This window comes from Achroia grisella, unplaced genomic scaffold, assembly GCF_030625045.1.
Source record: "Achroia grisella isolate CSIRO2021 unplaced genomic scaffold, CSIRO_AGI_Agris_v1 utg856, whole genome shotgun sequence".
In the NCBI taxonomy this organism is placed as follows: Eukaryota; Metazoa; Arthropoda; class Insecta; order Lepidoptera; family Pyralidae; genus Achroia; species Achroia grisella.
The window spans coordinates 3,937,175-3,954,557 of NW_026713045.1; the positions used below are offsets into that span (position 1 = coordinate 3,937,175).

The 17,383-nt window shown below is 32.7% G+C and overlaps 1 protein-coding gene across 1 annotated transcript in view; it reads right to left on the reverse strand.

Moving 5' to 3' along the window:
* Positions 1-4,239: 4,239 nt before the first annotated feature.
* Positions 4,240-17,383, reverse strand: part of LOC131852680 (zinc finger protein 70) — an 84,325-nt gene continuing 71,181 nt past the window's right edge. Inside the window, exons 5-6 of the mRNA XM_059203393.1 lie at positions 6,544-6,807; positions 4,240-5,753 (exon numbers count right to left, since the gene is read on the reverse strand). Coding sequence (XP_059059376.1) covers positions 5,656-5,753; positions 6,544-6,807 — 362 coding nt within the window. The 3' untranslated portion in view covers positions 4,240-5,655. The remainder of the gene's footprint in view (positions 5,754-6,543; positions 6,808-17,383) is intronic.

Genomic DNA, 17,383 nt, shown 5'->3' on the forward strand with positions numbered 1-17,383 from the left:
GGCATTTATGTTATACCTCCTTATACTGTAATTTCACTGCCATATCTCACCCTCTAACTAAAGACAGAACAGATATATCTATAGTTTACAAAGGGAACTGCTTGGCGGGTGAAATAGACATTAACATATATCTAAGAGTGTTTTTTACCAGAATTCATATTACTTTTATACCGCAATACATTCTTCTTCTTCAATCTATATTCTCTTGGCCTTATACAATGATTCCTGTGTGTGTTGTAGCTTTTATGATGGTATCGCGTGGTTTGTCTGATTTTATTTTCATTTTTTTAGACTACATTTGAGATAAATAAATATTTAAGTTACTTTGTATCACTGTCTCGCGGACGCAGTCGGGGCCGTAGCTAGTTAGTAATAATTACGTACAACATCGACGTACGGCGCAACTTGTTTACGATCCCTAAAATGTATTAAAATTGATAAACAATTAAGTTAATGAGCAATCGATCATAACATTGCAAACATTGGGCACTCACAAAGCATAGACAAACATTGTCAATGGATGGGAATCAGTATCGGTTAATTGGATTGCTTTAGGGTTCAGTAATAGTAGGGATTTTTTTATAAATTATGTTTGAAATCATATGAAAATATCTATTTTCATGGTAGTAGATACTGAAATTTTCTTCTGTCTTCCCAATTATCAAATAATAAGAACTTTCTGAATTAAATTAAAATCACTTGTTACTCTTTTCAAAATATTATTTTAGATCTCCTACGTTATTTTGCTTTCTTTGATTAATGTTCTACTCAAGTATTAACATTTTTGTAATACGTTAACATATTAGGAAACTCAGATATTATATTTTTTATTAAGAATCTAATCATTTTATTGTCAATATTTTCAATACATCGCTTATTATTTCATTAATTAATTAATAGTGATTAGCGTTATATAGACTTATTGTAGTTGTTACCAACAGATGATATCTATCAATGTACTCGCATAAAGTCGCAGGCACAACAACGTTTGTAGATAGATACATAGATAAAAAAGAAAAACATAGATACAAAAATATAGATAGAATACACAGTGAAGAAAAGACATAAATAATATATCAAAGAACATGTATAATTACAATAAGACGGCCTTATTGCTGAAAGGAATCTTTTCATCGCAACCTTAGGTAACACAAAAAAGAGAAAATAAAATAATAATAAAGTAAAAATAATAACAAGTTTGTATAAAATCTATTGTTATATTTAGGTAGTATATACTCGACAGTGTAACTCGAGAACTAGCTCGGCGGTCTTAAATCGGCCCCTGTACTTAATGGGAAGACGGTATTAATATCAGGGTTGTTTCAGCATTTATTTACATAATGTTGATTTCTTAATTTTTATTTTCTTTCAACTCGCTTACGCTATCAGGTGTCTGATTACATTTTATTTCCACGGAGAGAATACAAGTGGCTTCTTTTTTTAAAATTTCATTATATCAGTATCAGTATTGTTTATATATATTTTTTATTATACAGATAATATAAGTTAGAGACAATTTGAGCAAAATTGGACTTATCCCTAGAAGAGATCTCTTCCAGTCAACGACAAAAAAATGTTTATTTTCCATCAGAAATTACAGAGCACTAAAGCGTGGCACCATTGGTCTCTGGAATGGCAACGTATGAGCGATATAACGGGGTGTTTGCGGTATTATTCTATAAGCGATGGTTGATATTTACTATCAGGTAGACAGACCACCTGTTTGTCCATTCCAATTACAGTAATATAATATATGTATATTAATTTCCATTTTTTTATGGATTATGATGATGGAATAGTGGTCATATCTGTATTTATCATATATACTGCCAAAGAATATTGGCTATTATAGCACTACATTTAAGGGCGAAGTCAGGTCATCAAACATTAGGGTGAAGGCTGTACTTATGTCAGAACGTGACAGACTGAGATGATATATTGGTATAAAACCACTAATTTCAATTACTAGCAATCTCCCCTGTTAATTGCCATTCGTCATTGGTAGATAAATCATCAAAATTGCTATAATTCGCCTTAGTTGTTTAAAAGTTGAAAAGTCTTATTATATTTAGAGTATTGTTGATTGTGTGATCTTGGCGGTTCATAGTTATTACATTTCCTATGATGGAATTTCTAGACTGAGGTAGACTGTAAAAAGTCCAGTCTTACCTATTTGAGCCGCCAAAGAGCTTGCTTTGTAAGCTGCGTTTCGGTTGTATGTAGAGTAGGCAGTGAAATTACAGTACAAGATATTTTCGTGCTCTGGAATGGTATGAGTAATATCACGGGTGTCACATGATAACGTGATCTTTAGATTTCGAGCTAGTTTAGATTTCATAACTTAAGGACCATAAAAGTCGTAAGTTCGAACCTGACCAACATAATAAAGTTACAATTTGACCCCTCTGCTATGGAAACACTAATAGTAATAAAAAATTTACAAGTCAAACTCTGACTATCTCATCTAAGACAGTGGTCGTGAAAGTTTATTGCTATTATTTCCTGCTCGAGTTAAAAAAATAATATAAAAATAATCAATAATAAACTTTTATACAAATATTGTTCTAGCTCTAGCAGATTAACTGTTTTAGTGGAAGAAAGTAATAAAAAAAGTGTTATGTGTAAAACAGATATTGTTAGGAAACGATTATTAAAATACAGATAATTTATATATCATCATTTTATTGAAGTGACAATTATAATAATAATAATATAACTCGAAATAATGACATTAGGATTGCACGTTTGTCTTTGGGTCCGTTAACACAACTAGTTCAATTTATACATTATGTACATTTAACATTAATTCTATTTATATTTATGACACGTGAAATGGTTAAAACATTTTAATATACCTAGCTATCTATATACATATGTAGAACAGTCGGTGGAGAGAGTCCAAATATAATTATATAAATGTAGAATATTATAATTAGAAATATAATATAAATAATTAAGTCAAAATTTGTATAAGAAAACTAATAAATATTTATACTGAATAAAACATAAATTTGTTAATAATAACTTGTATAAATAAACATATAAACATTTGATATTAACCGACTGTGTGAATAATTAGCAAATAAGTAGGTGAAGTATTTATTTTACGTATTCATCATTTATTTACAAATTCACTAATTTGCTATATGACTTTGGCATAACGGATTTCACATGTTTCTGGTACATTTTGTACCTTACAATCAACTATTGCATTTAATTTCGTAGTATCAGCTCTAGAATACATAAAAATAGACAACAATTTTGTACATTATGAATACAAGCTAATATATACACTATGCAAGAATACACTTAGAATACAATTATATGACAATAGGTATATTACATTTTGTCTATTTGTATACGTGCTATACCAATATGATATGTGAGTATTAATTTTACAATAAAACGTACAAATTAATAATTAATTTACCATTACATAATTGTCTGTGGTAACTACTTACCATAGGAGGGAAGGGGATTGTTAGTAATGTGAACTGATGACCCCATTGCTAGCAATGTACCATGTCAGATTGATCTCTACGCGGTTCGCCTGGAAATATTAAAGCCACGATGGGCTAACTGACCTGACCTCATGCTCATCTGATCATCCTCCACTGGTGCCCCGCCTGCGTAAACCGTTAGAGCAGGCGGATACACCGTTCCATTATCATTAATTAAAATAACTACTTACCATATAATATGAAATAATAAACATATAATTAAATGTAAATATTCAGCGACGTTGAGGAATGATTTCTGGAATTATTATAATTACGTTGCTTAGCCATTACAGGCATAGCTTTGTACTAAAAGAAATCATAATTAATGTGGAATGATTCCATCAGTCCATTTATTTACAATATAATTGCGACTTTGTTACAATGATTGACTAATAAGATACACAACATCAATAGATGCTAAAATTACATTATAGACATCAAAATGAAATGAATATTTGTGCTCGTATCAACATTTCCACGGCTATACTTACTTATAGTATTTTTTTTACATTGTATACTCCACAAAGGAGTTTTATTTTGGAATTTTTAGTAAATAACATATGATTGCCACTTTACAATTTTATAATGAGATCAAAAAACTCACAATTAAAAGCGTTCACGTGACTCTTAATCTATTTAAACATTAACGTAATTTCGCATTGGTAACGTATTTAGGTAATGTCTAGGTGCCACCATAGAGACTATATACAGAGGATATGATTGAGCACTGAATCTGGAAAATAAGGTATTATTTATAGTTGCTGTATTTCGATGCAATTTAACAAAATGAGCACTGGTTGAAAGCTCTCACTCTGTATATGTGTAAATTTAATTCTGTGCTTCAATGTGGAACTACATTCGTCTGGTGAAAATAGAAATGTACTTCTTAATAAGACTACGAGTATAATTAACATAAAAGTTGTATATGACTACAAATATAATAAAATAAGTAAACTTCTCTTTCAGAATTTGAAATTAAGCAGACGTATGATAGTTCCATTAATATTGTCACTGGCTTTAGGCTATATCCTTGACGTTTAACCCTGTATTCAAAATCTTTGGTAATTTACCACACTGGGATACGAATTGGCACCCGATCGCATTTGACTCATCAACTGTCTATTCAACATTTTTGTTAATACAACTGGCTAGGTTGTATTAAACGGAAGTTCAGAATAAAAAATGACTATTAAACTTTAACAATAAATATCGAAATTTTTATTACAATCTACTGAAAAATAGTTACTAGTATCTAAAATAATTCTGTGAATTTTGTGAGTGCAAATAAAATTTTGTTGTTTATTACTAAAGTTTAGTTATTTCTAGAGTAACTCGATTAATTTGCATTTGTAGTTCTATTAAAATAAATGAATAGAAATATTTATACTATTAAACGGACCGGCGGAAAAGTCGGGTGCCAAAATGTAGAGCGGAAACTGTCACATCACATTGTTCTGGCATATTCTATCTATAAATATAGATTATACCTATAGTTATAGATACAGATTCTATCTATGGATAGCTTACATACATAATGGTCTGTCGTAAAATCAGCGAATTACAGTAGAAGCGATTCGAGAGTTTACTCAATGGGTACATCTAACAATGTTCAAAATTTGTTGTAAATATCTTAACATCTATGTATATTCTATTATTCTGGTACTGTACATACATTTATATCAGATATTGGAGATGGAAAATGATATATGTATGATGCGGAAGCAGATACCTAAATAAATCATTCGATATAATTCATAGGTCGTATTATAATATTATTAAAAAGTGTATTCATATCTGACAATGCATTTAAATCGCTTCTATCATCAACATTATATTTTTTATTATAGTTATTTATTGAAGTGAATTTATGTAAGTCCATTTGATTTTTTTATACGACTAAATGGGTGAATGGACTCAATGTTTAACATAATGACTGCTTCTATCGTGAGGACAAATATAAGCGATCTATTCTATGTAAAAAAATAAACGAAATTGAGGGTAAGTTTTTCATAACATTATAATACAACCTGAATTTGAGTAACACTGATTGTTATATAGCATTCCGACTATGTTCGGATTAATATTTTGTATTACTGGTATATGAAGTTGGTAGTTTGCCTTAGCGCCAGTTAGCAGGCGCGAAGGCTGTTGAAGTTCAGGAGGGGAGCGGCTGCAGGGGTGGCACCGCGGTGGTCATGTGCGGTCTGAAGTCTGAATGTTGCGGTCGCAGTTCTGGATGTGGTGGTCGGAGTTCTGTGGGGACAAGAATATTGTTAGATGCATTAACTAACACAGCCAAAATTCATCAATAAAAACAAACAGCCTCGGCGACGGACTCGGTGGTCTAGCGGTTAATATCGCTTTACTTCCGACAGTCGCGGGTTCATTTGTATTCATGAGTATGATTATTTATGACGGACTCGGTGGTCTAGTAGTTTAGCACTGGGTTTTACTTCCGATGGTCGCGGGTTCAATTCTTTGTTTTGTATCGGTCTAGATGTTTACTATGTATATTACGTATGTGTTTACAAATAAAAAATATATAAGTATTTATATCACTTGTCGAGTACCCATAACATAAGCTTGCTTACTGTGGGACTAGATGGCGTTATGAGCTAAGTCGCTAAACTACCGAGGCCGTCAAGATGTAGTTTTTATTTGTTTAGATTTTGTCTTAAGACAGGGCCAATGAATTAAAGACTAATAATTTTAATAAAATAATTATATTTTGTATAAAATTGTCATATATATTAAACTGAATGCCTTACAGCATGAAAGTCAACTATTGCTTTGTTTTATATGACACTCATGCATTGCTATTCCAGAGGATCAGATATCATAAGTCTTATCCTGTAATTTCACTGTCTAATCTACACATTACAACCCAATACAGCTTTCAGAGCAAGTTGTTTAGCGGCTGAAATAGGTGAGACTGAAACACACAGCTGTCCGAGATTCTAAGTGTTCATATACAGCTATCATATGTTCATATCTAAATACTTTCAAATCAAATCAAATAATTTTTATTACATTAATAACTTACCTATTCTGTGATCTGTGTGCGCATGTAAGTCCTGTGCATGCATGGGGTGTACATCCGTATGCGGCGGCTGCATATGCTGTGCCGGCCTGAGATCTGCATGCTGCGTCTCCCTATGCCTACGAAGATCCACCTTCCTCTGAAACGCTCTCCCGCACAGTTCACACGCGAATGGCTTGAATCCCGTGTGTTTGCGGGAATGAGTGATCAGGTTTGAGCTTTGGCTGAAAGCTTTGCCGCATACTTGACATTTGTGTGGTTTCTCGCCTGCGAACAATAATTGTAAATTTAGAAAGGGCATGATGGATTTTACTATATACTAGTACCAGCGGTTTTACCCGTTGAAATTTATAGCTATATTACTGTAAAGTTTCATTAAAATCTGTTATATATATTATAATATAATGCCTGTAGACCTGCGTAGAGCACCGAGTAAGACCATTTTTAAAACGAAACTATTTAATTACCTGTTGAGTCGTCAAAATGAGCTTTAACTGTTTGGCGTTGAGTTAAGTAGGTACTTTCAACTATATTTAGCGTATTTATGTATTTATTCTGTATAATTTATATATTTCAATATATATATATATATGTATATTTAAAGTATATATTATATTTATATAACATAAATTATATATGTACATAGATTTTGTTTGCCTAATTATTTATTATAGTATTAATATCACAAATTTTTGCCATTACTGCCCTACAACGCTTTCTAGTTCTACCCAAAGGTTAGCTGGTAGAGAATGCTATATGGCATTAAGCTCGCCTCTTGTACACTCTTTTAAAGTGCAATAAAGAATAAAAAAAAAAAAATAGTGGAATGGGAGAGGAGAAGGGGATTGTTAGTCATAGGAACTGATGATCCCATTGCTAGTATATGTTGACGTTGAGCATATGTTGACTGCCATCAGCTTGACCGCCAACCGGTTCCCTAGGGCGAAGGAATATATGTTGCAAATTAGGTGAGATTATAAATTGTTTGCTATTCAAAAATCTATACTTATTAGATATCTACTGTACAAATAACTATGTACATATATGTAATATTATCTTATCTGTGCTACATAGTAACTTGTACAGATGTAGTACAATAGATGATATGGAATGTTGCACCCGTCTGTGCTAACGGTTTACGCTGATTGTGGAGGATTATAAGATGAATATGAGATCATGTCAGTTAGCCCATAGTGACAAATTCACCAGGAATTTAGCGCGATGTTTGCAGTATGACCGCGTGGAGGTCGACCTGACATTGCTAACAAAAACGGAAACAGCCGACAGGTAACTTAAGATAGAATATCTATCCACATACAGACAGATTATCTATTTATACATATGATCTATTTATTAGTTATTTAACGTTTACCGCAAATAGGTAGATGAGTTTAACATAGTGTTTGACCCAAGTGGCGCTAACATAATCCGTGCCCCACCGACATATCGATCCGCATCTCACGACGTGTAGAGATCGGGATAGTGTCCTCTTACTTAGGGTTGTGCAAAGTTTGTATTGGGAGGAATAGCCGTTAGGTTTTTAGCCTCTGAGAATCCAGCTATTTAACCGGTGGGGCTTTAGGTATGAAGATGTCAGTCGCAAAAAAATGGGCTGTGAAAATTTTGTTTTGTAGGGTAATGGTGCACTTAGATTTTGTTATTTAAATAGCTAAAATGTTAGTGTCTTAACCTTAGTTTTAATAGTATATATAATATTCGCCAATTTAATAATTATAGTTAGAGTCTAAATAATTATGATAGGTTATTAGTTCAAATACTAATTGTATCGCAATGGTATCTATACATGATATATGTTAAATGTATCATTACTTCTAATTTATAATCAGTATTGGCTACCTTGACAAAGTCTTCACTTTGTCAAGGTAGTAGATGCCAATACTGATGGTTAGAATTCTTATCTGCTTATTTGTTTCTCTCTGAGTTTGTGCGCACTAATTTCGGAAACTGTTTAATGGATTTGGACGCAGTTTTCAAATTTATCGTGGCAAGGTACAAATAAAATTTACCGCTTGTTCTATTCCTTACAAACATAAAACTAATACTAATACATACAAACATCATAAGTTACACCCTGATAATACAGCTTTTTTTATGTACCTTTAAAAATATTTATAATATTAGTTTAATTAAATATAGCATTTTATTAACCGCTTGACCACCGAGGTTGTGAAATATGTAAAAAATAATAGATTATTGTTGGGTGTGGTGGCAGCCCTATGAGGTTAAGACCGTTGCCCACGTGCGCCCATATTAATACACGTCTGCGTAATCTCTGCGCGGTCCAGTCCGCATTACGGATTCGAAGCGCGGCCAGCGCTGGACTTACAAAAATTTATAGCTTATCTGACACCATCGTTCTAGTATATTAAAACTTTATCTGTATCGTGATTCAGCGCCGACGGAATTTAATAAAGCGCTTTATTGTCAGCCAGCTTTTGTTTCCTATTGTCTGCAAATGCCTTTCGTCGCGTTCAATTTAATCTCCGCTTCCTTTGTGCCCGTTGGATAGGAGGAAATTATTAATTTCATAAAGAAAACGTGCCTGATTTAGGCACCTACCTACATTTTAAACATGTTGTTTCGTAATATATATTAACATATGTATTTTTATAGAAAACAACATTGTTTTCTATAAAAATGTGAAGGAAAACTAAGTATTCAATTAATATAATAAAAAAAACATTACTAAAATGTCTCAAATTAGAAACTGTTGCTTAGAACAACTGAGTATTAGTAAATTTAGGTTTAGTGCTCCTCGGTAAATGTTCTGTACAAAATGTTTGCTAAAAAACAGTGTCACCTACGGTCAGAGCAGAAACAATAGTAAGGCAAATACTTTAGTATGTGTATATACTTAGAAATGGAATACCTACGTAATTATGAACTAAAATATAATTAATAACCTACTCAGTAATTTTAATATGATTTAATGTAAATAATAGTATTCAAATTACTGTGGGTACAAACTGAAGAGTAAATTCTATAAATTTGGAATATATTCAGTAACTCAAAGACCGTAATATTATAACAACGATTGATTTTGTAACAATCGTTACTGTCTGTGTTGAATACTTCAATTTACCTAGCGACTTGTTATAACCAAGTTATGATGTCGCCTAATATACATTATCTTTCTAGTCGGAATCAATAAGCTAACAATATACGTTTTAATAATTTAATTTAAATCCAACAATCCAATGCTATTTTTATAAAAAGACTTATTCATACCACTTCTTCTAGTATACTATGAATATAAGCTCTCAGTAGTTTCTATTTTTATTATTATTTTTAAGTGGCAGTACTGATTTTTCCTCACTCAGACTTATTGGAAACATACGAACACCCATACTTTTAGAACATACATAATTATAAACTAAAATACAATTAAGCACTGGATTTTAATTATTAACAGTCGTACGTTGCTAACCAACGTTCCGATAAGCGGGTTTACCTGCTAACCTTATTACTACGTATAAATAATTAAACGACAAAGGTACTTTACTTAATTAGGTGTTAGATTAACATTGTTATTTAATTAATAGTAATAAATTCGATTTATTAGTCTACTATACAGCTCTTATCGTCTACTGCCTGTATAGTAGGTATTGTTCACAGAGACGCAAGGCTATCACAAACGCGGCAGCCCAATAGGTAATTACCTTCACAAATCACGGCACACCAGAGCCGAACTTAGGTATAGCATTTCGAAAAAGGGCCGCGAGTCCGTCAATCAAGGGGACCGGCGACCGGCGACTTCATTAGTGCGAGCGAGTGCGGGGAAAGCCTCCCATTCTGGCATCAGTGTCGCGTCGCAAGAGCAATTTATATCCGTCGTGCCATTGGGCAGTGATTGCGGCGGCTCCTCCCCGCGTCGCGTAGCAACGCGTAGGGGGGCACCCCACCCAGCCTCCCTGAGTGCCACCCTTTCCACTATGGATCGCAATTTTCCTTTGAATTGGAAATCAGAACGTTCACCGCGTGGCGCGCTCGTTAGCTTCATCTCCATCTGCGCGGTAGGTACTTCCGCAACAGATTTTTACTGCGGCTCCTAAGAAAGATGTTCCCTTTGTGGGGCCCGCAAATTGTGATGTTTTCGTGGCCCTTCTCGCCTTCGCATTTAGGTTCTAATAATAGAGCGAGCTACTACTACGCGGCTTGATAAATGTTTCTAGTGCTTTGTTGTTTTGTTGGAGGATACTTAGGTAACTTATATTTAGCTTATACTTATAGCGTTATTGATTATCTATAAGATATTAGGTAGAGTACGTTTTATCCGGTTAAGTTGTAAAGGCCAGCTGGATTAGTTTGGCTAGAAGTAGATAGATTCTACTAAATAATGAGATATGGTAAACTCATCCTGGATGACAGGTTGTTGAACGTTTACATTAATCACAATCAATCTGTACCTAACTATAATTAGGTATATATATTTTCTGTTAAAGTAACATCCATTATATAATTATCTAGTATATATTTTAGAAATACCTAATTAAAATGACCTAGTACATTCTAAGTACAATGATGTACGTGTATCTATTGCTGTGTGAATAGAAATGATTTTTGTAAGTCTGACGAAAAACTGATTAAATTTTCTTAATAAGATATAAGTAAATATTTGGATTAAAATCCGTAGTCACAAAGTTTGTAACAATTTAAAATAAATCTCTCTCTCCCAACTGAAGTCTCTTGTAAACAGTCAAACATTTTACAGCGTTCTGTATCATTCTGTGATATCTATATCATTAACATAGGTAAAGATGTAAATATCGCATTCGTAAGGCTCTTCTATCTTGTTCAAAGTCCGCGTGGGAGGTGAAATCTTGGGGCGTTTAACTGCGTAATTGTTCAATATTGCCAGGAGGGCGGGGGCGACACTTAATTGTGTCTGAGCCCCCACTGACAAGTGAATAACATTATCGAATATGAATTATTGATTCGTTGAAATTGTATTGTGTGAATTGATGCTAGGTCATTTGTTATTAGCTGGATAGATAATTGATTTTTAAAAGGATGAAGTATTTTCTATGTTTGTTACCTGAATAGCTAGGTAATTAAAAGTTTAATTAAGTTTAATTAAAAATATAAAGAAAAGTACATTTGTGATTTTAGCTTAAACTAGCTGTTCACGCGACGACGACCGCGTGGAATTTAAGTTTGTTTTTAAAAATAAAAGTAGCCTAAGTTACTCCTTATTACATCGGCTTCTTGACAAAAAAAGTCGCGTCAAAACTGGTCTATTTCAGAGATTAGCCGGAACAAACAGACAGGGAGACAAAAATAGTAAAAAATGTTATTTCGGTGTATGTACCGTATTTGTATTCATATGCATGTAGTAAAAAACAGTTATTTCAATATTAAATACAGACACTCCAATTTTATTTATATGTATAGATAAATTGGTTTTTCGATATGAGAGACTTGTTCGCAGATCCTAATAGTAGTTTTTTATGACAATGATAATTTTTAATAGAAATGTCACGTTCGCAACTTTGGGGTAGACTTTATACAAAGTCGGTTTAGGGACTTGTGTCTCACCCACATTTCATTTTGTTTGATAACTTATTTCCACTCATTATATTTTATATTTTTTTTCTTTCCTTCGCTTTCTGTTGAAGCGTAAGATAAGGATCTTACGCTTCAACAGAAAGCGAAGTAGAATTACAGAGTCCTCCTAATTGGTAATGCGGGAGTGGTAACATGGTTGTCATATAGATAATGACGTCATTTCCGTGTGCTACACCTACCATCACGTGACCATCACCTTGTTTGCCGTTCCGATTGCTAAAAACTTATTGTATTTGTGGTCTTAAGGATTTGCACTTAATATAGAATACTTTTACTATTGACGACCTCAGTGGTCTAGCGGTTTAGCACACCGCTTCACTTCCGATGGTCACGGGTTCGATTCCTCGCAACAGTACAAACATTTGTATTCATGAGTGTGATTGTTTTTATCGGTCTGGGTGTTTTATATGTATATTATGTATTAATTAAAAAAAAATGGTTGTCCTATGATATTATTATTATAATTTTAACAACATAGACACAGACAACTCTGCGGATTACAACTAGTCATTCTCTAATCAATAACCTCACGCCCACTTGTTCAGTTAACTCATCGCTCGCTTTATTCACAATCGTAACGTCCCAACTGCGTACTTAGCGAGTAATGGATTATAAACTAGTTATAGGCGAGAGTTTCACAGATTTTTATGGCGACAATAACTTTTACTTGTCATTCTGCTTCGCTTCCCAGCTTACGACGTGCTTTAAACACTTCTTTATTAACGTGGATGAAAAAAAGATGACGTTATACCTACATTCAGGCCTATATAGTTGTAATGACAAACAAACTGACGACCCATCTAATAATCATATATTTTTTTCCCCTGGACAATTAATACAGCGCCATCTAGTCCCACGGTAAGCAGGGTTATTTTATGGGTACTAGACAACTGATATAAATACTTAGATATTTTTTTGTAAATACATACATAATATGCATAGAAAACACACAGACCGATACAGACTATCATGCTTATGTATACAAATGTTTGCACTGTGCGAGGAATCGAACCCGCGACCATCGGAATTAAAGCGTTGTGCTAAACATCTAGACTACCGAGGTCGTCAAATACACACAACTTTATTAGATTATTTAAAAATACATGTTTTATCATAACATTTCGCCCAATTCACATAATATCATTTAAAATTAATGCCTATGTGTTATTCTGATGTACAAGCTATATTACTGTAAAGTTTCATCACAATCCATTCAGTAGTTTTTGGGTGAAAGAGTAACAAACATACTTATATACTTTCGCGTTTATAATATTATTATGATTATCTGGTACGCTATCAGACAAACTTGAGCACTCTCAAGGAATAAACAGTAACGCGCGTTAAGTATTAAGTTTGCGGGTTGTGATTGAACGCATCCCGGTAAGCGATAACCGTAAATCCCGCATACAGATCCGGATAACCGGGAGACAGGGCCGGGGTGTAAATTTTTTTATGACGGACTCTGTCTAGTAGTTTCGCATACCGCCTTACCTTCAGTGGTCGCGGGTGAAGGTAAGATGGTGTGGTTGCGGGTTCGATTGCTGGCACAGAACAAATATCTGATTGATTATTTACTATAGTCGCAGGTTCGATTCCTGGTATAGAACAAATATCTGATTGATTACTTACTATGATTGTTTGTATTGGTCTGTGTTTTTCTATAAACGTTATGTATGCGTTTACACAATATAGGTATATGTATATATATATATATATATATATATATATATATATGTAATGATTCTTCATTATATTAAAATTATAATTTTAATCTACTAATTTAAATAATAATTATAACTCTATAGTCTCTAAAAAACCTTTAAATACTTTTATATTGGTCGTAACAAATATGCGAATAGGTAATTAATTCTTTTAGTATAAACAAAATTGTTTATTTTTTACAATATTTGGTATATTGTAAAAAATAAACAATTTTTTATTGTAAAAAAATGACTATTTTATATGTTACTCTGTCTACGTATTATTAAATATCCAAAAATCTATTGTCATAACAATATCTAAATCAAGTCTCAAATATACAAAATCATAAACATAAAAAAATCCATAACCAAACCAAAACACCACAGATTATATCGGATTACAGGCGAAATCATTACGAACCATTATCGGAGTACTAAACGCGAGATTCGCAATAAAACAGACATTAATATAATTAAATTATAGCACGCCCAAATCCGTCCCTGGCTCGGCTCATCTGCACAGTATCACACAGCAGGATTTTTATGGGGACGTACTTTAGACGGTCGTGAATTAAATATATGATGCCTCCAACTTAAAGTGCTTCGCCGGTAAGATTTCACGAAATATGGCGCAGGCGTTCGTGAGGTGCGGACTTTCGTTTTACACTGACTGTACTTTGTGTAATCGACACTAGGAGATATTTTTAAGGTTTAAAACCTTAAAAATGAAGAAAGCAAGAACAGTTTCTGGTGTTAAGATTTCACGAAATATGGCGCAGGCGTTCGTGAGGTGATGACTTTCGTTTTACACTGACTGTACTTTATGTAATCGACACTAGTAGTTATTCTTAACATTTTAAAAGAAAAAAAATAAATTTATAGTCAAATAATGACATGAAATTATAAAATAACAATAAAACTATACTGTACATCTATAATATGGTGTACCATATACGGTTGTAATTGGCAATAATCAAAATGAAAAAAACTAATATTTTAACCCTTTGATACTGTCTTTTATCCTCATTGATCTAGCGGTTTAGCACACCGATTTATTTTAGATGGATATGAGTTCCGTTTCTCTTACGGTAGAGATATTTGTATTCATGAGTATGGTTGTTTGTATCGATCGGTTCTTTTATTTAAACTCTTAATAAAATTCATGCATAAAAGTATGAATACAATATTATAATTCAAACATTCGTTTGATTCAATTACTTGTTATTTTTTTTATTAGACTGTCTATTCTGATATATTAATAATAACAATATATTAATTATGTATACTGTATTAAATACGTTTGTTTTAATCATAATACATAAGAAAGGTAATTAAAAAATATTACAAAAGGCGTACCTAATTTTAACAATAAAAAGCACACACCTACAATAAATAAATAAAGAAAGCTCGTACTAACTGACAAATGGAATTACCATCAAAGCCAATAAATTGCTTCGACGCCAAAAACTGATTTAAACGAAAATATAACGTAATATTAAGATAACAGAAAGGAAAATCAAGGTGCCAGCGTCGAGAGCTAAGAAAACCATAACAATAATTTAAAAGACTACTTGGGCAACGTTCATAATTTAGCGACTTATAAAAAACGGCGGACTAAATTGGGGTGGGTGTTCGTGGATTCAGCTCGAATTTACATGTACATTGATAATTCAGGCTGTGTTCCAGCCACCGAGATGGATGACACTGCTCGTAAGTACATAAAGTGGTGCAAGGTGCATTGTTCTGTACATACTTATGTACATGATACAAGAGAGAAAATATTACACAGAGAGAGATTTATATCAACAATATATATAGGCTTTATAACATATATAGGGTCCGTAAAGATTAAACAAACATGAGTCAACAGTCATGAAATTAAACAAATTTCTCTATCAAGCAACGAGGATATTGGATATTTTAAAGCCTTCTTACAAACTGCGTCATGTCAAATATGAAGCTATGAAATGTATTTGCAGATTTATTTATTGCTTTTTTATAATACTGGTCCAGTTTCATGTGTTTAAAATACGAGTATATACATGTATTAATAAAATATTTATGTTTAAACTGCATTAACTATTATAATATCCCTGAGTAATATCCGTTAATGTCATAGTTTTTAGTCATCCTTTATTTTCCAAAAATCTTCAAAACAGTTTTGTTTACTATATGTATATCTATTTTTTATTCTCTATAAGAGTGTGTAAATGACACACTCATATAGAGAATAAAAAATAGAAATATTATAGTATGGTTAGGTACCTATATATTTATATGTTGTTTTTTTGTTATGGATATTTCGTGATATAATTGTATTAATAATAATGATTAAGACTATATCCCCTCCGATCGATCCCCCCGTCCAATTCAAACGGGGATCGAAATTACGACGGCCTGAGCCGAGTCGAACCCCTAATGGTGCCCTCAGACTAAAGTCGTATCCGTCAGGCAGGAGTTGGCCTTCAGCCGCTCCATAAGTCCTTCCACGGGTTTGGAGTGCCATCTGCACTGCACGGTGAAGCTGTAAAGGCCAGCTACGGCCAACAGCATTAGAGTAGTCCGAAAAAAAAAGACAATATACACAAATCTAGCAAGTTTATCTAGGTAGGTATTATAACGGTATTCTATAATTATTTTATAAATTAGTAAAGCAAGTACAGGCTATAGTTATACTATATGTTTTACTGGTCTAAGCTGCACTTAAAAGAAGCCAGGTGCGAGATTAAAAGTGCACGAAAGTAATACGAAACTTAGTGTTGCGGAGAGTGGAGATCTTGTTATTATATGACGAGTAGACCTTAAAACAACTGATAGGTAATGATTGTAAATAAACTTTCTGAATGCTGTACATAATACAAACAATACTAGGAAGGTAATTTTTGTATTTTTTGTATTGTTTAAAGCGCGACTCAATACACGGTAGCCATTGCGAAATTTTAGCGTATACATGGGAGATGAGTGGAATTCAGGATTTATTAGATGAATGTTTATCGATTTTTAAATTTATGACTGAAACAGAAACTGGTTCCGTAGAACTTATAATGTTGCTGGGCGTAGCTGGACATTGCAGCTTCACTGGATGAATATATGTACAAACATAGATATTGAAATATTGTTTTATTAACATTATTGATTGCTCCAATTTTAGTTCATATTGCAGTCTATACTAAAAAATATTATTTTACTAAAACATTTTCAACATTATCAGCACTATACATATTATTCATATTATATTAATATTACAAAATAATGCGAAAATGTGTCTATCACATTTTCACGACTAAACTGCGGAAAGGATTTTAATGTTTGACGCGAAAACAGATTGTTATACACAATCTGTAAAAATGGATATAGGTCGTATTTTATTGTAAAAAAGGAAACAAAGTCAAGGATAATAGTTCGTATGATTATAATTACATACATAGTTAATTTTGTTACTTATTAATTAAAAAACGGATGAGTGAATAAAGAAAAAGAAAAGAAAGAAGAAAGAAAATAGTTTAAATGAATCTTAATGAAATTTAATATGAAGATATATTGTGAGGAGGGCACGT